This window comes from Danio rerio, chromosome 16, assembly GCF_052040795.2.
Source record: "Danio rerio strain M-AB ecotype USA chromosome 16, GRCz13ab, whole genome shotgun sequence".
NCBI lineage: Eukaryota > Metazoa > Chordata > Actinopteri > Cypriniformes > Danionidae > Danio > Danio rerio.
This window is the reverse complement of record NC_141036.1, coordinates 47,382,501-47,408,693: the sequence shown is the minus strand read 5'-3', so window position 1 is coordinate 47,408,693 and position 26,193 is coordinate 47,382,501. Positions and strand designations below refer to the sequence as shown.

The 26,193-nt window shown below is 36.8% G+C and overlaps 2 protein-coding genes across 34 annotated transcripts in view; one reads left to right on the top strand and one right to left on the bottom strand.

Annotated features, from left to right (window-relative positions):
* The window catches only part of cep85 (centrosomal protein 85), a 51,529-nt gene extending 31,510 nt beyond the window's left edge, over positions 1-20,019 (top strand). For 4 of the 15 annotated variants that reach the window (XM_087287708.2, XM_087287707.1, XM_087287711.1 and 1 more), the window contains 11 exons: positions 4,962-5,671; positions 7,953-8,083; positions 8,157-8,274; positions 8,361-8,546; positions 9,840-9,992; positions 13,346-13,500; positions 13,587-13,704; positions 13,852-13,902; positions 15,577-15,684; positions 15,765-15,996; positions 18,384-20,019. In XM_087287708.2, coding sequence (XP_087143834.1) covers positions 4,962-5,671; positions 7,953-8,083; positions 8,157-8,274; positions 8,361-8,546; positions 9,840-9,992; positions 13,346-13,500; positions 13,587-13,704; positions 13,852-13,902; positions 15,577-15,684; positions 15,765-15,996; positions 18,384-18,547 — 2,126 coding nt within the window. In that variant the 3' untranslated portion in view covers positions 18,548-20,019. Of the gene's footprint in view, positions 1-4,961; positions 5,672-7,952; positions 8,084-8,156; positions 8,275-8,360; positions 8,945-9,550; positions 9,993-13,345; positions 13,501-13,586; positions 13,705-13,851; positions 14,919-15,312; positions 15,685-15,764; positions 15,997-18,380 lie in introns of those variants that run through there. The other 11 variants (XM_087287706.2, XM_087287705.1, XM_087287709.1 and 8 more) reach the window with 4 other exon arrangements.
* ubxn11 (UBX domain protein 11) overlaps positions 19,843-26,193 on the bottom strand; it is a 43,399-nt gene continuing 37,048 nt past the window's right edge. For 6 of the 19 annotated variants that reach the window (XM_087287784.1, XM_087287787.1, XM_087287788.1 and 3 more), the window contains 5 exons: positions 26,024-26,168; positions 25,834-25,937; positions 23,425-23,498; positions 23,217-23,354; positions 22,354-22,625 (listed from right to left, as the gene is read on the bottom strand). In XM_087287784.1, coding sequence (XP_087143910.1) covers positions 22,481-22,625; positions 23,217-23,354; positions 23,425-23,498; positions 25,834-25,937; positions 26,024-26,168 — 606 coding nt within the window. In that variant the 3' untranslated portion in view covers positions 22,354-22,480. Of the gene's footprint in view, positions 21,238-21,324; positions 21,455-22,353; positions 22,626-23,216; positions 23,355-23,424; positions 23,499-25,833; positions 25,938-26,023; positions 26,169-26,193 lie in introns of those variants that run through there. The other 13 variants (XR_015511940.1, XR_015511932.1, XR_015511935.1 and 10 more) reach the window with 5 other exon arrangements.

Here is a 26,193-nt window from a genome sequence, read left to right as displayed (position 1 = left end):
AGTTTATTAGGGACCGAGCACCGAAACGGTGCGTAGGCCCTATTGGAATTGCTCCGTTTATTATTATTATTATTATTATTATTATTATTATTATTCTCCTCCGGAATGAATCGCGGTTTTGAGGGGCTAAACATGCCCGAAAACTCACGCAACTTTGCACACGCCTCAGAAGTGGCGAAAATTTACGTTTATTATGGGCTTCAGAAGTGGGCGTGGCAAAATGACTCGACAGCGCCACCTAGAAAAATTAAACGGACGAGCCCCCGATCCACGAATCACGCACATGCACGAAATTTGGCACACACCTCAAACATGCCAAAACATACGAAAAAGTCTCTTGGAGCCATATCTCAAACCCAACAGGAAGTCGGATATTTTTAACTTCCTGCGGCGAAAAAGTGGCGATTTTGCCATTTCCAGGCGTTGTATTTTAACGAACTCCTCCTAGGGATTTTATCCGATCGACACCAAAATTGGGTTTTGTCATCTAAAGGCCTTGGCGATGTTAAATTGCGAAGCTTTAGAGTTTTCATCGATGGGCGTGTCCGTGGCGGCCTCGCAAACTTTGACGATTCGCCACAAAAGAGGAAGTCGTTATAACTCAGGCATGCATTATCAGATCTGCCTCAAAATTCACACGCTTGATAAGCGTCCTGACCTGAACACGTTTACATGCCAATATCCAGATACAGTTACAGCGCCACCTGCTGGCCACAGGAAATGACATGATTTACGGACTTATAAACTCCTCCCACAAATTTTATCGTATCAACACCAAAATTGAGTGGTGTTATCTGAAAGCTCTAGTGATGATATATTGTGAAGATCTAGAGTTTTCGCAGAGGGGCGTGTCCGTGGCGGTATGACAAACCTCAACGCTTCGCCATGGAACAGGAAGTCCTTATAACACAACCACACAATGTCCGATCTGCCTGAAACTTCACATGGTTGATAAACGTCATCTCTTGAACACATCCACATAACAATATTGAAGTGGGCGTGGCAAAATGACTCGACAGCGCCACCTAGAAAAATTAAACGGACGAGCCCCCGATCTACGAATCACACACATGCACAAAAATTGGCACACACCTCAAACATGGCAAAACATACGAAAAAGTCTCCTGGAGCCATATCTCAAACCCAACAGGAAGTCGGATATTTTTAACTTCCTGTGGCGAAAAAGTTGCGCTTTTGCCATTTTCAGGCGTTGTATTTTAACAAACTCCTCCTAGGGATTTTATCAGATAAACACCAAAATTGGGTTTTGTCATCTTAAAGCCTTGGTGATGTTAAATTGCGAAGCTTTAGAGTTTTCATCGATGGGCGTGTCCGTGGCGGCCTCGCAAACTTTGATGATTCGCCACAAAACAGGAAGTCTTTATAACTCAGGGATGCATTATTCAATCTGCCTCAAAATTCACTCATTTAATAACAGTCCTGACCTGATCAGGTTTACGTGCCGATATCCAGTTACAGTTATAGCGCCACCTGCTGGCCACAGGAAATGACATGTTTGACACTGTAACAAACTCCTCCCACAAACTCTCCCGTATCAGCACCAAAATAGAGTGGTGTCATCTGAAAGCTCTAGCGATGATATATTGTGAAGATCTAGAGTTTTTGCAGAAGGGCGTGTCTGTGGTGGCATGACAAACCTCAACGCTTCGCCATGGAACAGGAATTTCTTATAACTCAACCACACAATGTTTGATCTGCCTGAAACTTCACATGATTGATAAAATTCCTCTCCTGAACACATCCACATAACAATATTGAGTCATTCATAGTGCCACCTGCTGGCAGAAGGTAGTTTGGCTTGTAACTCTGCCACACAATGTCCGATCTGCCTGAAACTTCACATGGTTGATGAAAGTCCTCTCTTGAGCACATCTACATAGTAATATTGAGTCAGAGTCATAGCGCCACCTGCTGGCAGAAGGAATTTTGGCTTGTAACTCGGCCACACAATGTCAGATCTGCCTAAAATGTCACATGGTTGATGAAAGTCCTCTTCTAAACACATCTACATAATAATATTGAGTCTTTCATAGCGTGCTGGCAGAATGTAGTTTGTCTTAAAACACAATCTCCACACAATCTCTGATCTGCCTGAAACTTCACATGGTTAATAAAAGTCCGCTCCTGAACACATCCACATAACAATATTGAGTCAGTCATAACGCCACCTGCTGGCAGAAGGTAGTTTGGCTTATAACTCAGCCACACAATGTCCCATGTGCCTGAAACTTCACATGGTTGATAAGATTCCTCTCCGGAAGACATCTACATGCCAATCTTAAGTCACAGTTATAGCGCCACCTGCTGACAGGAGGAAGTTTGGCATAAATCTGTGATTTTCTTAGATTTTTTTTATATATTGGCTTAAATTATTATTGTTCGCTGTTCTCTGTCATCGTAAGGTCACCGGGCGGCGGTGAGCCCGGGTGCGAGGTCCCTATCATCGCTGCTTGCAGCTTTAATTGTATTTGATTTTCATATATATGATGCCCAGGGTAGAATTCAATTGCAATAAATGAATATATAGTTAGGCATATTTAACTTGAAAATTTGTATTTGATTTCAGTTTGCATTTAAAGTGCATTTATGTGTTCAAGAAAACGAAATTGGCACTTTCTGAGAAACTGGTACAAATGATATTAATACGAGTATTAACTAGGGAAATCACTGTAGCTATTTTTTTTAAAACCTAAATTATAACCCGCTTAACAAACGGTGTGCTATGCATTTTTGTGCATCATTGTATTACAGCTTATTTGTAAATCTTTTGCACAGATAATTGTTGTGCAGCATCTTTTTATGCACATTTTAAAGGCTAATTAATACTTCTGCATCAAGTGCAGAAGAAGTGACTGACGTCGATGCTGAAGCGCACCTTTCAAAAAATTTTAACTACACGTCACAACAATGTGTAGTGCAAGCTCTGTGATTGGTCAGATTGGTAGCTGTGCGGAGTATGGGCGGTGCTGAGAGACGCAAGCCCGATGGAGCGAGTGTTTACAAGTGTCGAGTCCTGTGAAGGAGCTCCAGAGGAAAACTGTTGTTTTGTGTTTACCTGATGATAAAAGTTGTCGCATGTCTGCCAGTTCCCACCTCTAAATGAGCGAGTTCTAGCTGAAAAAGCAAAAAAGTACGCAAAGAAACTCAATACAGAGGAACATAACATAACCTACTGCTAGCTAGCATTTCGGAAGTGTTATTGCAGAGCAACACAAACAGCATGCAGAAATATAAATGCACGGCTATGCTCAAGGCATGCGCCATGGGTGTGCACCAAGTATAAACCAGCCTTAAAGGGTCACGAAACACCAAAACACATTTTTTGAGCTGTTGACAGTCGTATATGTGTCCCACACTGCTAAAAACACTATTAAGACACCTATATTTCACTAAAAAGTGTAAATTGGTTGTTTTTGCGTTATTTCAAGCAAATTCGTACTTCCTGTTTGAAACGAATTTTTGAAGCTGCGTCACGGCCATGACATAATAGCGTGTATTCCAGCGTGCAGACTGGACGTCTGTGCCAGAGTGTGTCTTATTACGTCTTACAGTGTGATACATTAATGCATGAGTAAGGCTTGGTTCAAACCAATCAGCGTGCTCTATTGTGGAACTTCATTAATATTCATTAGTGTCACCGTGTTTACGCCACAAAGACGCCACGTTGTGTTGGCAAAACAAGCGTGAAGTGTTGCTTTTATAGTTTGCTGCCGTTAAGTTTCGTTTTCATTTTCTCTCTGTGAGAGCTCAGAGTCACGTGTGGATTAACAGTGTACGCGACGCTCGACAACAATAACTTACGTGTCTAAGGAGGATTATTGTTTACCTGGAAGCTGTTCTCATCTGCAAACGCTGAAATCTGGATTTGCTTGTAGTCTTCTCTCCATAAAGACGCGGCTCTAGTTGCTGGTGATTGTCCTGTCTCTACAGATTTGGTAAGTGAGTGACCAGTGCTCTTTGTTTATTCAGTTTGTTCGTATCGAATTAAGTTACTATTGCACTGAGTGCAGAAATGTTAGCACCGCATTTTGTGACCGGAATAACACACGCGGCTTTCTGACGCTACCTGCCGTGTGCATCTAAGTTTCCGGGAAATGCGGAGTTTTTTTTCTCTCATTCGCCGTGCGGTATCAAACATTGCATGAAAAATACACGCTTGCAGCAGTTCCTTGAATCAAATATCTCGTTTGTCGCGAGAGGCATGAATGAATTCCCTGAATGAAAGAGCCAAACTGCAGTTAAAGTCCAACTTTTAATAATTTGGCAAATAATTCGACTACAGATGTCCATGTAAACACAGTCACATTGTCCGCTGTGGGTGTGTATTTTGACTCTGAAACTCGCGCGTGCACAAATAGACACTCCCACACCATCCCACTTTAGTTCCTCCGACACTCCCCCCTAAACAGAGCTGGACACGCCCACTTTTCTGACTTTTTCCAAAGTGGAGGTGTGAAAACACCCTGCTGAAACGAGGGGGTTTCATGGCCCTTTAAGATTTTATGCATTTCCGCACTGTTTTTCCCTCAAAATTGTTCATTAAAATATGTGAATGGAACTTAATAGTGAATAACATAAATTACATTTAACATACATTAAATTGCATTACAAATCATAACTGTTTACTGTTTCAGGTATATAATCTAAACACTCAAACATCCTAATGATTTTTCTTTAAAGAATGACAACTTTTATTATTGCAGTGCAATAATATTCCTTTAATGCTGTTTCTCAATCATGAACCTGGAGGACCACAATCTCTGTACATTTCCATGTCACTTTACCCAAACACACCTGAAACTGAAAGACCTAAAATGGGTGTGAAAAACAAAGGGGACATCCAAAACATGCAGTGCTGGTTGTCCTTGATGAATGTGGTTGAGAACTTCATATATGCTTCATATAATTATTCATAACTTTTCATTTGTGTTTTATTCTAGAAATTTGCAGCAGTAGAAGCAGTCCATGCTTCCAGCCCATCCGCTCTCAGATTCCCATCCCTACTGCCCATGTCATGCCCTCCACAGCTGGAGCACTGGCTTCCAAACTCAAGCCACATTCTTCTGAAGAGGGCCGGACGACCTCCAGCTCGTCCAGCTCAAAATCTTCCCTCTCCAAATCGGCATCATCCCCCAACCTGGATGCTCAGCACGATGAAAATTTGGACACTACCTCGGTCAAGCCTGATTGCCTGAGCCGATACCGCAGTTTAGTAAATGGCCTGGACCACTCGCTCTTCCCCTCGGGAGATCAGACACGGCTGGATGAACCTCAGAAGTTTGATGTACCTACCATGGAGCCAACGCTTAATCAGTCAGCTCTCCTCGGGGGGTTATATCCTGATGTATGCCAGCAGCTGCAGTTGACTGGCCCTGCGGACAATGCTGGCTTGCATGATCAGACCTATAAAGTCCTACCAGAGTCCAGAGCATGTCCTGTAGACCCTTACAGCCAAAGGAACATGTATTCAGTCTCTGGCACCTCTGCCAGGATGTTCTCCATACCTCAAGGCCTGCAGACTCAGGCTCTCCTGAGGGACCAGGCCTGCACCTATGATCAGCTACTGCAGGAACGCTGTGGTGAACTGGCCAGCTGGCAGCAGCAGAAGCAGAAACTGGAGACTCTGCGGCTACAGGTGGAACAAATGCAGGTTAGAGTTCAGCTTATGGCCTGCTAAATGCAAGGAAGGAAAAGGGAACAGTTATGTAATCGTGAATCATCCTCCTGAATTGAGCAGGAAATCATAGTTAAAGGGAAAGTTCACTCAAAAATGAATGTTGTATCATTAGTTGCCTCCCCTTGGTGTTGTGCTAATGTCATATAATTGCATTCATATGCATTACATATATACATTTTGCCTTGACGTGTATATATATATTCATTTGTTAACCACAAAAAGATAAATTAAAACAAGTATGTTTTAGCGCTGGACGATATAGCAAAAAAATGATCATGATATCATGTTTCGTATCATTCGGTATCGATAATTATGTAATATTTTTTAACTATACATTTAGGAATATTAGGATTTTTTACATTTATTTAGCCACTTTAATTTACCAACATTACTAAGGCAAACTGTTTTGATGGTTAAAAACAAATGTTTAAACTAAATATCAGATCTCTTTGTAATAAAATAAACACAAGTGTTAAAGAGACTCTTAAACTTGATAGATAAAATGTTACAAAGTGTGTGCAATGGTGAACTCTGATTTAACTTAAAGATGTTGATCTATCTGCTTTAACATCTTTCAAGTAAAAGAACTAACCATCATTATTCAAAATACATACTGCAACATTACAAATTGTGACTACATTTTCCCTTTGCTAAAACTCTTTCAGATTGGGTGCTAGTGGCTGGGATGCACTAGAAAAGAAACCAAAAAGCCCCTCTGGCAACATCTTTACATCCTATTTTGTTTACAATCTCCTCACTGCTGCTATACAACACTCATTTTCGCATGTGTGGTTATTCTGACCTGAAATGACAAGTGCGAGCACATGGTTTGACTATTTACAATCGGCTTTGTGCTTGAGCTCCCTCGGGGTCTCTCATAACTAGGCGACCATCAACTGTTTTGTTTTTTTTAGAGGATGACAAACAGAGAAACCATTGCTGCAGCTCCAATGCAAGTGTATGGTGAACAGTTAATAGCACTGCAGTGTTTGGATGCGTTGTATATGTTTGAGGTAATAAGTCTGCTGTTATTGCTGAAATGTGTATATACAAAGTGTGAAGCAGATTGGTTATTTCTCTTTGCATCGCAGTGCTAATGCGGCATTGGGAAAAGTTCCGATGTTTTTCAACTAGGTGTACTTAGAAAATGAGTGCATCACGTTTGCGCTGCTTGCTTATTGGCATTCCTTTCAAGGCGTGCACTCACCTGCCACTTTTTAATAAAACTATAGCACTTCATACCTAATTTTTTTTTTTATATAGTTATTGACAAAGGTGTACGGTCAATAAATACCAATACCGATTTTATCGCCCAGCCCTAGTATGTTTATATAAAAGTATGAAAAAAATAGTGCAACACTTTAGTAGTGATTTGAGGGTATATGTTGGCGAAAAACTCAAATTCATTTTATTAATTTACAGCCTTATGAATAGTCTTGGGGAGAATTATTGTAATGTAAGCAGTTCTGTCACACAAGTATAGAAGATTAATCAAGATTAATAGAAATTTGCACAAACTAGAGTTTTTTTGTGTCCATAGATATTCAGCCTAGCGGAGGAATAACAAACACACTTTTAGAGGGATCAAGTTGGTGTATTTCATGTTTTATTAATCTTGATTTATCAAAATGGTGAGTTTTGGCATTAATGGATTTGTTAATAGAAGTCCGGATGGTCAAGCTGGGTCTGAACTTTCTTAAATTAATACTGTAATATTAAGTTTATTTTCTAAAACACCAAACCATATAAAATACCCCAATAGGGTTGGCAATATGGCATATTTTAATCGTTGCATTTATGCTGGTCTCTATTCACCATAATTATATGAGCAAGCTTGATTAGAATTTGGGGGCCCAAAAAACAGCAACACAAAGGCGAGTAAATACTGAACGTTGAAACTTAAATCTTTCTTTTTTTTTCCGCTTAACTTTTTTTAAACAAACAATTCTGGTTCAACTTGGAGTTTTACCTATTTATTTACAGATATGGAAAATATAGTGGTGTTTAATCTGTTTAACTTACAAAATGTATTGATGGACTACCAGATAATATCACTAGACTAATTTTAAATTCATATTTCAGTACTAGACAACAAAATAAATTGCAGCTCAGCTGTCAGACCTTCACTGCACAACTTTAAAGTTGTGATTTGTTGTGTATATTGTTTTTGATTTGACTATAGCCCTACATTTGTGTTCTCGTTACACACACATAGTCATTTACACTCATCAAACCATTTATTTTTCAATCGCAGTTAATGACTGGAGGAAGTGGACAGTACTTGCCACTATATCCATCAGCTGCTCACACAGAGAACAGCAAGTGGGATGCAGTCATTAAAGCCAACGAGAACTTACTGAAAGATAAAGAACTCACTATTGAAAGGTACGTTTTTAGTAGCTTCTTTTGTTTCAAAAATTGAAAACTTGTGCTAAATGTATGAACTGTTGCATTGCAGACAGAAGCAGCAGATGTCTCAGCTGGAGCAGCGTCTCAGAGAGAGTGAGCTGCAGGTGCACAGCGCCCTCATGGGACGGGGAGCTCCTTACACTGATGTGTGCCTGTTGAGACTACAGGTTAGCACACATGCATTCATAGACCTTTCCTTTATGTACATTAACTCCTCTTAATCTGTTTCTTTTCATCACTCTGTTTGTGACAGGAAGCACAACGAGAAAACGCATTCTTGCGAGCCCAGTTTGCCGAGCGCAACAACTGCTTTACCAAGGATAAGCTAGAAGCAGACCGGAGACTGGGAGCGGTGGAAACAGAAATGCAACGTCTGAATGAAGTCTTGAAAGAAAGTAGTGAAAAACATGCAGAGGAGCTTAAGAAGCAAGAGGAGAGGGTGAGGATAACCACTTTTCATCACGCAATTTACAACCAGTGTTCCCACACTTCTTGAAAGTTCTTGAATTTCGCACAAATACAGTTGAAGTCAGAATTATTAGCTCCCCTTTGAGCTTTTTTTTTTTTTTCCTTTTTTAAATATTTCCCAAATTATGTTTAACAGAGCAAATAAATTTTCACAGTATATCTGATAGTATTTTTTCTTCTGGAGAAAGTCTTTTTTGTTTTATTTCGACTAAAAAAAAAGCAGTTTTTAATTTTTTATAAACTATTTTAAAGTCAAAATTATTAGCCCCTTTAACCTATATTTTCTTTCGATTAGTCTACAGAACAAACCATCATTATACAATTACTTGCCTAATTACCCTAACCTGGCTAGTTATCCTAATTCACCTAGTTAAGCCTTTAAATGTCACTTTAAGATGTATAGAAGTGTCTTAAAAAATATCTAGTCAAATATTATTTACTGTCATCATGGCAAAGATAAATATAAACCAGTTATTAATTTATTATTATTATTAATTTATTATTTTTATTAAAAAACAAAAGTAGGTTCATTTAAAGTGCTTGAATTATAAGTTTGTGGTGTTATTTCAACAATTATACTGTTCTGTTTTCACAAACTGAATAAAAAATGTTCATTTAAAAATCTTAAATTAAAAATTGCACAAGAACTACGAGACATAATTCACACTTAGTCAATATTTCAGAGACCGCATTTGAATAGCAATAATAATTTTTTCAAAGCAGGTTTACAAAAGGCGCACGTTATTATCAGGAAGGCTATTCCAGAGTTTAGTGGCCATAAATGTAAAGGCTCAACCTCCTTTAGAGGACCTTGCTATTCTGGGCACTACCAGAAGCCCTGAAATTTTAGATCTTAAAGAGCAGGTTGGATTGTAGTGAGACAGAAGGTTGGTTAGATAAACAGGAGCTAGATTATTTAAAGCTTTAGAGGCAAGAAGCAATCTTATATAATCAGTCTGGAACTTAGAGAGCCAGTGTAAGGAGGATAAAACTGGGGTGATGTCTTCTTGACCTGGTAGGACTAAAGTTCTTTGAACATAACTTTATTATTACTTTATTTTTAATGTAAATGTTAAGTGTAAGTAAAATGTTACAGCAAGGACTCTCATGGCACTTCATATGCTGGGGTATGAAGTGCTTAATTTAAAATGAATGGTGCTTTTAAAAAGTTCTTGAATCTGCTGTTCATGAAAGCATGGCAACCCTGTACAACATATGACCAGAATCTAAATTTTTCATTTTTTTGTTGCATTTTACTACAAAGATCCGCAGTCGGGACAAGCACATTAACGGCTTGAAGAAGAAATGCCAGAAAGAGGCGGAACAGAACCGAGAAAAACAGCAGCGGATTGAGACGCTTGAACGATATCTGGCTGACCTCCCTACCATGGAGGACTATCAGGCCCAGCACAAGAAGGTACTGCAGTCTCTGATGGCCAGCCAACACAACTAAAGCCTGTGGTTTCAGAACAATTGCTCATAATGCTCAGCTTGATGCTTCTCTTGTGTTGTGTTGCCAGAGTGTGTTATAGCAACCCCTGCATCCATATATCACACATCTACTCCTATTGTTTTCTTTATCTTAATGAAACACTCTCCCTTCACTGCTGGCTCACAAAAAACCTACACTCATTTTCAGATGTTAGTTTTTCAGGGGCCCTGATTTCACCTGGTTTTACCACGCGTTTTTAGAGTTTTAAATGCTCCTTCCAGGTGTAAACAGGGCTCATTTTACAGAGCGTTTTTGGTAACACTTTAGCATTGGAAGCACTTTTATCTGCAGCTTTTACTTTTAGTAAACTCCCAATTTACTACTTGATAACAGGCAATGTTACTAAGGTAGATGTAGCAGTTAAGTTTAGGTATAATACATAAGGAATGTCTAAACTGATCATGCCGAGTAACTAAGGCATTGATATGTGACTTAAGAACTAAAAAAAAGTCTAATATGCATGCTAATAATAACTAGCAAATTTGGTCTCAAATCTCAAATGCACCTAATAATTTTAAAAAGTTTTTTATTTTTCTGTATGTATACTATATACCCTGTTGGCCTGTTTTTTTAATGTATTCATTTGCTTATCTGTTTTTAGCTGAATAAACTTGTTAGACTGTGTTAAAATAGTTAGCAAGAATGAGAGATTTTATTTTAGTCAGGGTTGCATCCAGTTTCACGATCTCACCCAGAATATATAGCTCTCCTTTATTATCATTAAATTTATATCATGTATGATGACATTTAACAGTTCATTCAAGGTTTTTTTATTTAAGGGTGAACTCAATTAATCAAAAATTTATTGGTCATTAAAGGTTATTTAGACAAGGCAAGTTTATTTATATAGCACATTTCATACACCGTGGCAATTCAAAGTGCTTTACATAAACCAGAATAAATTAAAAAAAAAAATAATAAAAATGATTAAAAACAGAACAAAATGTGTTAATCTGTAATCTGCAAAAGTACGATCGAAACAATTATTGATGACAAGATTTTTTTTTAATTAAATGCGTTTAAATAAATAAAAATGTTTTTTCTTTTGCACTATTTATAGAATCCTGTAAAATGTTTCATTATTTGCCACCCCATGTTTTTTAACATTGATCATAAAAGTGTTTCTTTAGCAGCAAATCAACACATGTGAATGATTTCTGAAGGCTCATGTGACATTAAAGCCACTTTTTCACTGCGCTTTTTTTAATTTGGTTTAGTTGCATTTCTGCTGTAGTTTAGTACCATTTAAAGTGTGTGGGATTTTCCCTATAATGTTCCTGAAATATATATTTTTTCATTCCAGGTCGTCCCATTCAGCTCTTGGTTAGTTGCACAAACCAACAATACAGCAGTGGCTGCTGCCTACTGTCAAAATTAGTTGTTTCTTCGATGCACCGCGATGCAGATGGGGGCAATTCGATATCGGTTCAGTAATAGATAATAACCGTTTATTACGTACTGTGTCATTTATCTCCTATGCACGATGTCGCAGTAGAATACTATGGCGAAGGAGGCGAGCGCGACTGAATAAAACGCTCCTAATACTTAAAAGGTAGATAATTATGCAAATAATTATGCTGCTGTTTTACTACTAGGGAGAAACGCTGTAAAAATTCATCTCTGCCTCTCTCTCACTCACACACACACTTTGGACATTTGACCCACTGCGCTGGCCTGTTTGCGAGGTAACTTTTCCTCTCCTCTTGGCTGTTAAAGCGATACTTGTGGATCCAGACACGAGCGTGCCTGAGGTGCGAGTTTTCTTAATTGTTTCTATTATGGATTACTAGACTGTAACCGTGGCTGTTCTTCAGGCATCACTCATCGGTGAACAGTTCTCTCTTTTCTACAGCCAATCGCAGCCCTTTCTGTTAAGCGGGTGAAGACAATGATCAATCATAGGGGTATAAAGGCTGGTTTATACTTCTGCGTCAAGCGCACGCGTATGTTAAGGTGCAGCCTACGCGTTGACGCTTAGCCCTACGTAGTGGCCGTCAGCGTCGCTGACGTGCACCTCTCAAAAAATGTAACTACACGTTGCAACGACGCATAGCGGAAGCTCTGATTGGTCGGCTTGGTAGCGCTGATGAATCTGGTCGGGACCGAGAGCCGCGTGAGCCCAATGGAGCGATTGATAGAAAGTTTTGTTTTGTGTTTACCTCATAGTTAAAGTTGTTGCTCGTCCGCCGGTCCCTGCCTCAACATGAGCGAGTTTGAGCCACTTGTACATTCAGGAATCGTTCAGAAAAAACAAAACGCCAGCGAAGAAACTCGACACAGAGGAACATTTACACTTCACTTTCGGAAGTGTTAATGCAGAACAACAGAGACAGCGCGCAGAAGTATCAATGCTCAGCTACGCGCGTTGCATGCACTGTGGGTTACGCCGGTCACTTGACCCAGCCAGGTTTAAGACAGCACTCAAAACAGGAAGCGGGTTAATATTTACATTAGTTTATTTGCTTTAAATGCTCATGCTGTCTTCTGTGCATGTATTGGAGTTTTGTTTGATACATTAAAAAAAGTGTTTTCTTTGAGCAGGTCAAATTAAAGGTGCAGTTCATATATCTTACTGCTTGTATTAAAGGATTAAAGGATATGTTATTACAAATAGCATATAACTATTAATATTTATAGATTTTAATAATAAATTATTGTGTTGTGAAGAAAAAATTAATTATGTATGGAAAGCATCGTCAATGCACTGATGCACCGAGATATCGAATTGAACAGATTCAATGGCATGATAATCGTAACCGAACCGTGAGACCAGTTTAAGTTCGCACCCCTACTGCTTACTATTTAAATGTTGTGGGTTTGATGTCTCGTGCCGCAAATCCAATGAATGTGGTAGTAAAGATTCTCTTGAACCAATTGGTGATCTTCAGTGTGAACATGGTGGAAAAAGTGAGCCTTACAGAACTGCACGTTGTAAAGAAATCTGAGTTTTTGAATCTAACGAAGATAGCAGAAGTCAATGATTTATTTAAATTATTTAGGCTGACATGTTTATGGTTTCAAAATATTATAAACGTTTTGTAAAATGCAATATATTGTGTTAAATAGGGGAAGAAAGTAGTTTTTTTACCCAGACATTTAAAAAGAATATATTTTAGAACAGTAATCACAATACCATAAAGTTTTTATCCAAGGTTATCATACTGTCATATACTGGCTCATCCCTAATTGTAAATTCCGTAAAAATATTTTACAGTATTATTTTTTATTACACTCTTCAATTCTTGTTCTAAAATGCAGTTGTGGTTGTTGTTTTGCAGCTGGAGGAGGTGGAGGAGAGGGCTGCTGAGTTGCAGTCCACGGTCAAAGATCTGGAAGTCCAGCTGGAGGCGGCTCACACTGCTGTACGCAACAAAGAGATACAGCTGGAAGAACAGAGACGCAAGGAGAGAGAACTGCTCACGACAGTCACCAGGTAGGGCAAATGCAGATGACGCCATCGCTGCGAGTCTGCATATAGAAGATTTTTAGGCTTTACTATATGATTGGCTTGTGTTTTAGTCTTCAGAACAGAGTGCAGGAGAGTCTTGAGGATGGAGTGAGGTTGCCCTCCCTTGACATCGAGAAGCTTCGAGAAGAAAACACTGCACTAAAAGATGAGCAGCAGCGACTCAAAAAGGTTCTTAGTCAAACTCATTTTTCTTTATTTACACTAGTAATTTAACAGGAATTTGTTAATAGTGCAGATGCATGGCTCTACTCATGAATTAATTTGAATAAATGTTCTGTTGAAATATGTTAAGGTACTGGCCTAATTTGTTTTAAGGTTATCGAAAAGCAGCTCAGGATGATGGAGCAGCTTGGCTCACAGATCAGGGTAAAGACTTCATTCAGATGAATTACAATTTATTTTTTCATTTTTGCTATTGACAAAATGTTATACAAGAAGTTATACTGTCTAACATTTACACAAGTTTTACATTTGCACTATACACCATTTTTAAACAAATATCCACTGTCTTCATTTTTTGCTGCTAGTTTTCTGGCATCAGCTTGGTGTCAAAAGGATTCATTCATTTCTTTTCGGCTTAGTCCCTTTATTAATCAGGGTCGCCACAGCAGAATGAATGGTCCAGTTATTATCCAGCATATGTTTTATGCAGCAGATGCCCCCACATGCTTATGCATTCACACATACACAATGGATAATTTGGCTTATTCAGTTAACCTATACCACTTCTTTGGACTTTTGGGGGAAACCGGAGCACTCAGAGGAAACCCACACCAACACCATGAGAACATGCAAACTCCACGTAGAAATTGCCATCTGACCCAACCGGGGCTCGAACCAGCGACCTCCTTGCTGTGAGGCGATTGTGCTACCCACTTTGTCACCGTGACACCACTAGAGGTGTCTTTTTGGTAAATAAGAAATTGTTTGTTTTAATAAAGATTGTTTTCAAACCAAAATGTAAGCTAAACTAACAAGCGGAACAAATCTACCCTGTTTTTCACCTTTCCTAATGCACAATAACACAGCTACTGTCAATAAAATCCATGTTGGCCATTTAGCAACAAAGCTAGAGTCACCAGGCAGACAGAAGTGAATATTGAAATTAATTTGTGCTTGCCCTGTCTGGTGTGAACTCCACCACCCAAATTAATATATTGGTGGAAAATGTTGAATAAATTTGAATAAACTGTAAAAATCAAGAAAAATATAAAGATTAGTTGAAATGTTGTAGTTTGTAATTTTTCTCAAAACTTTGTTAGATGAGCACACACTCATTTAATGGATATAACGGTTTAAGAAAACTATTTTGTTGAAATGCACCAAAATATATTGTCTATATACACTGAGAAATGGATAATAACATTCATTTTCAAAAATGGGTCTACTCGTACTGGGCACTGTATATATTCAGCAGTCATAGTTTAAATCAGGGGTCCCCAAACTTTTCAGCTCTTGACCCCCAAAATAAAAATGCCAATGACTCGCGACCCCCAATATCCTCTGAGGTGGTTATAAATGTGAAAACCTTGCATTCAATAGCGCACACACCAATAAGTCTATTCTTTGACATTTACTGTACTCGCATACATTAAAATAATGAAAAAGTTTAACCTTCTGCCATAAAATCAATGGTGCTATTGCTGTATTTAATTCAATTTTTCAATTCAGCTTTATTTGTATAGTGCTTTTACAATTTAGATTGTCAAAGCAGCTTCACATAAATGGTCATAGTAACTGGATCAGGGTAGTTCAGTTTTTAGTGTTTAAGTTCAGTTCAGTTTAGCTCAGTTCAGTGTGGTTTAAAGTCATTACTGTATCTTTAATATAATCACACCAAGGGTTGCAATTCAATCAAAATAAAAATGGAAAGGCTGTAACTATAAACTACTATTTTTGTATTTTGTAGGTTGTGGATAAAATATGGTAATTCTAATAGTTTAATAAAATTAATTAGATTTTTGAAAATCACCAAGTGACCCCCAGTTTAGATTATATAATCAAAATACGTTACAACTCTAAACTTGTGTGTTGCTGTAGACTCTGGAGGAGCAGATCTCTCAGGAGGAGTGTATCAGTCAGGCTCTGCGACAGGAGACTGCAGACAAAGAGCAGAATCTCCTGCAGTTACACAGCGCTATGAAGGAGGTCAGTAGCTGCACATTCAGCACTTTGTCTTTGTGTTTTTATGGTGTACTGGAGAACTGAGGTGCTTGTGTGTCTTTCAGCTCTCAGTGCAGAACCAGGAGCTGATGGAGCATAATCTAACCCTGCAGGAGCGTCTTCAGGGCGAGGAGCCATCCAGTGGCTGTGGTTTGCTGCCTGCTGGAGCTCGACTCACCCAGAGGCTGCATGGAGAGATGGCGGCCTGTCTGTGTGACTTGCGCTCCCTCTGCAACGTCCTCACGCAGAGGGCTCAGGGCCACGACCCAAACCTCTCCATGCTGCTCGGCATTGCATGTGAGTGCGCCCTCTGCTGTCTGCATACTAGAGAGAACACTAGTTAAAATGGACCTAAGATAGGGTAACAGTATAATACATTTTTGACAAGGTAGCATCATATTTAGTTTTTGACAGGAATTGAATATTAGGATGTTATTTAGGAATGGTAGAAGCTCAGCTAAAGAAATGTAAAAAAAAATAAAAAATAAACTAGTAAATATTTTTTAATATAAAATTGCTATATTTATGTAGTGAGTATTAGCTTTGTTTTTATCAGCATATTTCAAATGATCGTCTGTTAGATTAAAACATTTATTTAAAGAGTAAAATTCAAAGTATTAGTTCAATAATGAAAGTAAGTGTGCATGGGGTCAAAATGTAATGTCATTTGATTTTGATTTAATTCTAATGTAATTTTCTTTTTTTTATGTATTTGAAGCGTTTATTTGTTTTTACCCTAACTTATTTTACATTTTATTATAATTTAATGTAATTTAATTATGGTTTTTATGTAACTAATTTTAGTGTAATTTGTTTTCTTGTCATTTTATTACTGTCATTTGTTTCATTAAATATAAATGTACTTTTTTCTTTTTTTTTTTATGCATTTAATTTGAATAAATTTTATTTTTCATCTTTTTTAATATAAATTTTCCTTTTCTGTTTGTATTTAATTTGAATACATTTTATTTTTCATTTTAAAGTTATTTAATAAGAATTTTTAAATATAGTTTTTGACGTCTATTAAATGTTATTTATTATGTAATTTTATTTTGTGTAAATTAAAGATCTTCTTTATTTTAATGCATTTAATTTGAATACTTGTTTATTTTCATTTATTTTTTAATGTAGCTTTTTATACTTTTAATTTTGTGTTATTTATTTGACATTTTATATTTTTATGTAATTTTATGTATTTTGTTTGTGTAATTTTAGTATTTTTTCATCTTAAGAATAATTTATATAATTGGATGTAATTTAATTTAGTTTATTTATTTGTAATTAATATTTGTTAATAAAATATTTACTAAATTATTTGTATATTTTATTCATTTTAAGAATATTTTTTTGTATTGTTACATGAGATTTTTTTAAATGTATTTTGTTTATTGAATGTTATTTATCACATTATGTATTATGTAGCTTCATGTAAATGAACTTTTTTTTAATTTTATTTTTAGGCATTTAATTTGAATACATTTCATTTTTCATTTTAAAATTAGTTATTAAGTTAGATGTTTTAAATAGTTTTTGATGTCAGTTTGAATATTATTTATGTAAATGTTTGTATAAATTAAAAATTTTCTTTATGCATTTAATTTGAGTACTTTTAATGTTATGTTAGTTTTTTTAAATGTGGATTTTTATCTATTTAATATCATGTTATTTAACATATTTCACATTTTTAAATAATTAAATGTAATTTAATTTTGTTTATGTATTTTGTTTTAGTGTAATTTGGTTACTTAAAACATTTATTATCGTAATTTGAATGCATTTTATTTTTGATATTATTTAATATAAATTAATCTTTTTCTTTTTTTTTTTTATGTATTTTATTTGAATACATTTTATTTCTTATTTTAAAATAAATTATTTACCAAGTTATATATTTTTTTAAATATAGTTTTGATGTCCATTTGAATGCTATTTATTATTATGTAATTTATTTTGTGTAAAAGATTTTCTTTATTTTTAGACATTTAATTTAAATACTTTTTATTTATAATTTAATTTTTTTTTTCTTAGATGTAGCTTTTCATACATTTCATGTTATTTAACATATTCTACATTTTTATATAATTTAATTTTAATAAATTATTAAATTGTTATTTATAAATTATAAATATTTATAAATTATTGATTAAATTATTTTAAAAATTTATTCAGTTTAGGAATATTTTTAATTGTTTTTATTAAATGGGATTTTTTAAAATGTTGTTTGTTTATCTAATCTCTTGTATTATTATTATATAGCTTATTTAATGTTAATGAACTGTTTCTTTTTTAGGCATTTAATTTGAATAGATTTAATTAAATAAGTTTTTTTTATGTTATTATATATTTTTGTTTATGTTGGTTAGGCATGTCATTAACTGTAGTATTTATCACATTTTTATTGTAACAATTTGTCGTAATGAATGCAGAGTATTTGTACATAATAATGAGTCAAAATGATCAAACCGCATATTTACTAATGAAGAATATTTTTAAAAAATAAATATAATATCTTTCTAAACATAACATTGAAATCATTTGGAAATATATTTTGGCAATGCTTGTGATTCTTTGGTGGTTGTATTGTAGAAGTTGCAGTTATGCAAAACTCCTCTATCAGCTCAGTAGTGTTATTTGTGTAGCAAAAGCAGTGACTGACAGTTTCCCCGTCTGTGTGTCTCCAGCAGCTCCTCCTCCAGTAGCAGAGCAGTGGGACGACTGGCTCAGTCCTGAAGGCCTGCAGAAGAAGCTGAATGAAGCCCAACAGCTCCGTCGAGACGTGGAGGAATTAAGAACTACAGTCTCAGACAGATACGCTCAGGATATGGGAGAAAACTGCATCACTCAATGAGAATGTGTTCAACAAGGGTAAATCCACATCACACGTGCCTTCAAAAGACACTACAGAAACAAACCTCGAAAAAAAAAAAAGACACTACAATCTCGGAAAAAAAATCAGAGGGATATTTTTATACAAAGATATTTTTCTAAGATATTTTGTTGTCTGTGTGTGCTATGGAAAGTGAGTGATGTAATATAAAGCTTTCCATGCATTTGGGAACGCCAGTGATGAAGTTGACAATCAACTGATGATGTTTAATATTTTTGTGCAACTGAGATGTCATTTGGGGTTATTTTATTTAATTTTTTTGCAATAGCCTAAAGTATCAGACGACAAAAGTGCATTAACTCAGTGTCTCTCAACCATGTTCCACCAACACTGTATGTCTCCTTTGTCTGTGGCGCCATTACAGGTCTTTCAATCGCTGCTAATGAGCTGATGATCTGAACCGGGTCCGTTTAGTATAGGAGACATGGGAATGTGCAGAGCTGGTGTTCCTCCAGGAACGTAGTTGAGAAACACTGCATTAACTGACATTCATTATCACACAGCAAACAGAAAGCATCGCATTAAACACAAATCTAAGACTGAGGAAACATTTGGCCACCTCTGACTGTTTGAGATCAGACTAAACGACAAGGAAAGCTTCATGAGGTGTACATTTGGACAATAGACATTCCATAACATTATTAACAAGACTACAAACACGGACCTGTTTTTAATGTACACAGCATTATGGTTTGCAGACTCCTCTTTATCCATGTAATACCAAGTTCTAATTCTTTGTTAAATGAATAAGGTATTGGACCTCTTCCTGAAGATGCATCAGATATTCATGCTGTCATTTTTTGACTATTTTTAATACCTCATTGCAGTAATAGGCTCTTTACAGCTGCAAAGTTAACACACTAAAAAAATGTTTTATAATATGTAAGTGTGTTTAGGTGGAGCATCATCTTGCCTGTAAAATATTATGGCGCTGTTGTAATCCGTGATGTGTTTGCCGTCTGGTTGATAATTAGTTTTGGCCACGTCACTGAATCAATACATTAGAGGAAACCAACTGGTGAAGCAAATATTGCTTAAGTGCATGATAAACATTAGCACAGGTGCCTTGCGTTCAGTCAAGTCAATTACCTTACATGACATATCAATGTAAACAATAAGCGAATTTCATTTCCTGTTTCATGTAGTTCTGTTGGTAAAAGCGACCACTTATCGTGAGGAATATTGCGTGATGAATTGTATTCTGGTCCAGAAACTTTACTAACGAGTGTGAATGGGATTTGACGTGCATCTAAGGATTTTTATTTTTTTTTGTATTGTAAACTCAGGTTTAACTTACAACCAGCCAGACAAGACTAATATGCCAAAAAACGTTATAACAACACTAAATGTTAATATATGTGTATATAAATCAGACATTTCGTCTTAAACTGTTACAGTTTTTAATAATAAAGATTTGTATTTCTTATGTAAAATTGTTTGTTTGTTTCATTATGGATGATGCTGATTTCATGATTATTTTCTAAACTTTAGTATAATTTTGCTTAAACTGTGTTTTATTAATTTGTTCTTCTGTAAATTAGATCTTACTAAATTTAAAAAAAAATTCAGTATGAAGTTTTACAGTTAATTTTGATAAATAATAGTAATTTATTTGTTTATATAATAGATTTTCTGCAACTATTAAGGTTTTTGCTCACTGAAGTCTGAAATTAAATTTTTCTTCTGTATTTATATGTGAAAAATTTGTCACATGCACAAACCTTGCACACCGAGTCTGATGCGTATTAATTGATCCATTCCAAAAAAACAAACACACAAAACATTTAGCAGTCTTTTCAAGCAGTGATACTTTCTTCTGCTCACTTCTCCCAAGTAGAAAGAGGAATATGCTGCATATTATGTTCATCCAATATTCCTTACCAATGATCTGCGCTGGGTTATAGTGAAATGCCAAGTTTGTTTCAGGAAATCAGTGGAATTTTGAATATTGTTTGAGACTTTGCAGATTTTGTACGTAAATAAATCCTGAACAGAGACTGGCAGTACCTATAGGTTTTATAATAGATGGCGGCCGCGTTGACATTGGAGCAACGGACTGAAACAGACCATAAGGCGTCTTAGCTTTTAATTATAATATCCATGGACAGTACGTCAAATGTATGGACACACACACAGACCCCAAATAGGAGCAGGTAAGAAGTGCACCAGTCACTGAATCCAACATATGGGTTTTCAACTATCCATGTCCTCAAGTACGGCTTTACGGTGGCTCTGAACTGTCAAAATACCTCTCAAAGCATTTTTTTCAGATGCGAAAAACGAAAAAGAAAAAAAAAATGAACACGCTTAAATTTTTTTATGATGGAAGAAAGTTTGGGAGGCAGTGTGTCAATACGACTCTCATAAGGTGAAAATTTTAGTTTTTAATGTGCGAAAATTAAAGACAAAAATTCAGATTCAGCGTGCAATAACCATTAGTATTTAGTAGTTAAAGGGATAGTTCACGCAAAAATCATAATTCTGCCATCTTTTGCTTGTTCAAAACCTGTTTGAGTTTTTTTTTTTTTGTTGAACACAAAAGAAGAAATTTTGAAAAATGCTGATGGCTGGCGCTCATTGATTTCCAGAGTAACTTTATTTTCCTACAATGAAAGTCATTTTTCAGAACATCTTCTTTTGTGTCGAAGACTCTAGAATACACAAGACAACACACCATGTCACTTGTATAGTTTTAAAGGGGAAAAAGTGTAATGTCAATATGGTGAATGAAGCCCCACCTACTTGTACAGCAGCCAATCAGTGATCACTTGAGACTGATGATTCTCTGGGGGAGGAGCTTGGATCAGACGTGTGCTTTTACAACAGTTTGGTGGTCCACAAACGCACTGGAATCTCAGTGAATACTTGCTTCACAGACATAAGAAATATATCCACATAAAGCTTGAAAACTGTGCTTTTAAATGAACTAAGTGCACTTGATAAGTTATTTGGTTTTGTAATCTGTATGAAACAAATGCGAGGTATAGTCCATCCTGTCAAATGCACAGCACATGACAGCAACTACTCAAATGCCCCACAAACTTGTAGACAAATAGTCGCTGTCATTTCTGTAGGAGATTCGCCATCAAGGCCAGTGTGATCTGGTGAGGCATTATTCAGAGGATGTTAATGTGTAGAACGGCCATAAATGAGGTTGGTTGTGATTTTGTTCCTTTCGAGTGTGAATGCGCGTTAGCTTGGGCAACATGAAAACGTTTAGAAACTAAACTCATGAGACAGATGTTGTTTAATTGTATTGGGGATTTTAAATATGTAATGTAATTGTAGGCTTAGCAAACAGTTTTGGAGAATTTAATGTTTCCCAATCAGACAGAATGCCTGAGGATACTGCCCGAGAGACGTTTCAGAGATGGCCGCCGAGTGAAATGACTTGCCTTAAAGAGACTTTGTTTGTGTTCAACTGCAGGAAGAAACTAAGGAGAATAAATGAGAATCATTTTTTAGGTGAACTATCCCTTTACAGCAGTCCAACCTGTAATTTAGTGGGAGGTTTAAATGTTTAATGACCTCAAACACCCAAAAATGTGTAAAAGACATTTCATTGGTTGTTTATGTAAATAGAGTGATAATATTTGTAGACTTCGCTGGAAGATTTTACAATAGCATGATAAACAGTCATAAACCATGTTGACTATGGATTGGGTGTCACCTCGTGATTCGATGCTAAAGGAGAAAAAAAAGTTTTCCTTTTTATCATAGCTTCAGTATTACCATATTATATTGTATTTTGAATTACTTTAATGTCATTTTCAGACTTCACAGATTTATTAATTTCCAAAATTCAAACTAAGAGGCATGATCAGTAAAACTGTCAGCAGCATTAAAGTGTGCTAAAGAGGATTTCAGCTCACTGGAGACTGGATGTGTTTGAGCTCAGTGTCTGTGAGCTGGAGCTTGTGCACGCAGGAGCAGCGCTGCATTTGGAGTCAAACCACACGCCAGCAGCGTCTGAGTGTCATCACTGTATCTCCGCTGTGGAAATGCGCTAATGATGTCATACGATGCAGCACTCGGACCTCTGAAAAGAAAACAAGACAACTTCAGGAACGATTCTGCTTATAAATACAGTACATTAGGAGTAAAATAGTGTTGTTTCAGTATTGAATTAGTTTTGAACAAGAATATGATTTGTGTTTCTTTTCCTTTGTAATGCTACTATTTGTCAGAAAGAAGCTTCTTAGGATAGAGCCAAATTAATAACTAAAATTATTGCATTAGTTATCATGAAATGACTGGGCAGTATACATTAAGTGGCCACTTTAATAGGCACAGCCTGCTAGTATCAGTTTAGTCCCCCTTTTGACTTTAGAACTGCATTGAACATGCATGGAAATGACCCAAGCAGTGCTTTGAGACACCATGTTATTTATTTATTTATTTTAGCTCTGTTATCATAAATGGGAATGCACAGAATTGTTGGAAATTCGATCAGACAAAGTCACCTCCCCATCCAAAAGCAGCATTTTAAAGCTTCCAGGTGCAGCCTCGCTTCAGGTTTTGACTTCAGTTTGTTCAGAGATGCTCTTTTGCAAACCTTTGTCGTAAACTACTAGCATTATGTCACCTACAACTTGTGGCATATTTATGATAACTTGATAACATCTCAAACCTTTTCACATCCAGGTATTGACGCAGATCTCCAATGGTCTCAGTGAAGTACATTTTGATGATGAATGTGTCCGTGCCGTCCTCAGACTTCACTCGCAGTGTGCTGACATCTTTTGCTGACTTTGAGGAGTCATTCTCACTAAATCACAACACACGGGTTAACACCGTCAGAAGCTACCGAACATGGTTTAGTCATGAATTTACCGTACCATTCCCTGGAGCTCTGCAGGGCGGATGTTTCCACAATGATTGCTGAACGACTCTTGGCATCATCAGAGAGGCCCTTGACAAAACATATTTTGGTAACACTATTATTTTAAGATGTCCTTTTTACATGTTCCATGTACTTGCTATAGTAATTACAATTAATAATGTAACTAACTCACATAGTAACCCTAACCACAAAGTAAGAACTGTAATTAATTAATATTATTCAGTAATTAAATGAATAGTTACTCTGTAACAAGGACCAATGTTGTGAAAAGTTATGCATTATAATATTGAGTTACTCCCCCAAAAAAGTAACTAGTTGTGTTACTTAGTTACTTTTCATGGTTACTTATGTGTTAAGTTACTTTTGAGGTACTTTTGCATTACTTTTTTTTTTTTACCTGGCTAAGACAACATTTGTACTTTTTGTCTTATTCATTTATTAATTTTCCTTCAGATTAGTCCCTTATTTATCAGAGGTCGCCACAGCGGAACAAGCCGCCAACTATACCAGCATGTTTTACACAGCGGAGGCCCTTTCAGCCCAACCCAGTCCTGGGAAACACCTGTAAACACTCTCACACTCATACATTATGGACAATTTAGTTCATGCGATTCACCAATAGCGCATGTTTTTGGACTGTGGGGGAAAAAGGAGCACCTGGAGGAAACCCACGCCAACACAGGAAGAACATATAAACTCCACACAGAAATGTTAACTGGCCCAGCTGAAACTCCAACCAGCAACCTTCTTGCTGTAAGGCGACAGTGTTAACCACTGAGCCACCGTGCCACCTTTTTGTCTTATTACTCAAGTAAAAATCCCTGTCCATTGAGAGAATCCCCTTTTCCTTTTCTTGGATGTTAAAAATTTTGAGAATACTTCCATTGTAGAAATGTAAGACTCTGGCCGGCCATCTTCGTTTCTGTCTGTTCCCACTGGATGCATATTCTCTCATTAAGTGCGTGATTCAACATGACTGTTCATTTAAATTCAGCAATTTTTTTTTAACGCTTATTAATTAAACTAAAGGGCAATTCGCATTACATTTTTTAAAAAGTAACTCAACTGTCAATAAGTAATAAGGAAAGTAATATTATTATGTAACTCGTGTTACCCCCAACATAACAAAGGCACCTTAAAGAGCCCCTATTATGGGTTTTTGAAACTGACCTTCCATCTAGTGTGTAACACAGCTCTAAGTGAAGTGAAATACTCAGCTAAGGCTTAAATCTGAAAGTGCACCATGTTTAAAACTATTGATTCATCTATAGAAGAGTCGACTCAAAGTGGTTCAAATGAATCGTCTTGATAACGAGTCTTTAGCCGTGCTGGCGTTACGTTGATACAAAACTTAAGCCCCGCCCAGTTGTTGTGCGCGCAAACCCAGGGAAATTGAAACCTGCAGCCCCGCTCACAAACACTGTGGCAGATCACGGTTGAATCAAGTCATGAAGACGCTGTGCTCAGAGGAATATTATTGGAAGTCTGAGGGGGAAGTTAGTGTTATTTTCTTTACTCAAAGATGAGGCTGTGAAGAGTCAGTGGTTCAAGTTTATTTCTGCAAAAATACCTCGGCATTATAGCCCAGCCTCGAGCTGTTCCCCTGTCATTTTTCTGACGAGTGCCTCAGCAATCTACACACTTACAACGGGGCATTCATCAGCCATTTGTTAAAGGAAGGATCAGAAAAGACTATTGATGTATGGGACTTTGTCAGAGCTTGACAGGAACTTTACAGTACACAGTTCATGGATCAGTTTCTTCCTCCATTTAACAAATGTGAGTAAATGCGATTTAAAATGGCTGCCTCATTGATTTCTCTAGCTTGCAAATGATGTATTTAATTGTGTTTTGTTACTTGTAACCTTGTGTATTGTATCTGGTTAACTCTTTAAATTACAGGAGTTTTCTGGGATAAATGATAAAATGGGTGGGTGGCTGGAGATGGATTGGAGATACGGGAGACTCCCAGAACAAACAGGAGTGTTGGCAGGTATGCTCACACATACACTCTGCACTCTGACTACTTCAATATTGCTAATAAGCCGTGCTGGGCATTTCACTCAGTCTCTCGCTGAATGCTGTCGACCAATCACAACAGGCTGTCATCGGTCCAATTGGCGCAGATTAGCTTTTGCGCTAAGGAACAAATGAAGCGAACAAATGAATCGCTGAAGGAATCGTATGGAAGTCACTGGGATATTTAGGTAAAAATAAATGCTTATTTTAAGACAATAAAAGTGTTTTTTGACATTGCATGCAGGTCAACCTGTTGTTGGAGATCCTTAAAACCAAAATATGACCCTTTATAATGTATAATAGGGCCCTTTAAAATAAAGCGGACTCCAAATATTCAATTCAATAGGAAATGCAACTTGAATTTGACAGAATTGACTATACTAACCAGTAGATGAGCCTTTACTGAGTCCCGTATGCTAATCACTTTGCCTGCCTTCACCACAGTCTCTGGAAGCTTCCGCAGGAACTGCTCCATGGACAGTTTTCTGCCTAAATGCCACACAGAATGAACACATTCAACATGTAATGTATTCCATAGCTGTCAAAGGTCAATCACAACCATTACATGTTCAGACCTGCTATCTGACTCTGTTTTGGTATTGTGGAGCTGATCTCAGAACTGTCCATCATCTGCTGTCCTCCATCTATAGTTTGTCCTCTTCCAGGAAATTCGGCCCGCGGTCGTCGAACTATAAACTCCTCCTCTCGTCTGTCATTAACCTGTTTGTTTGGTTCACACAAAACC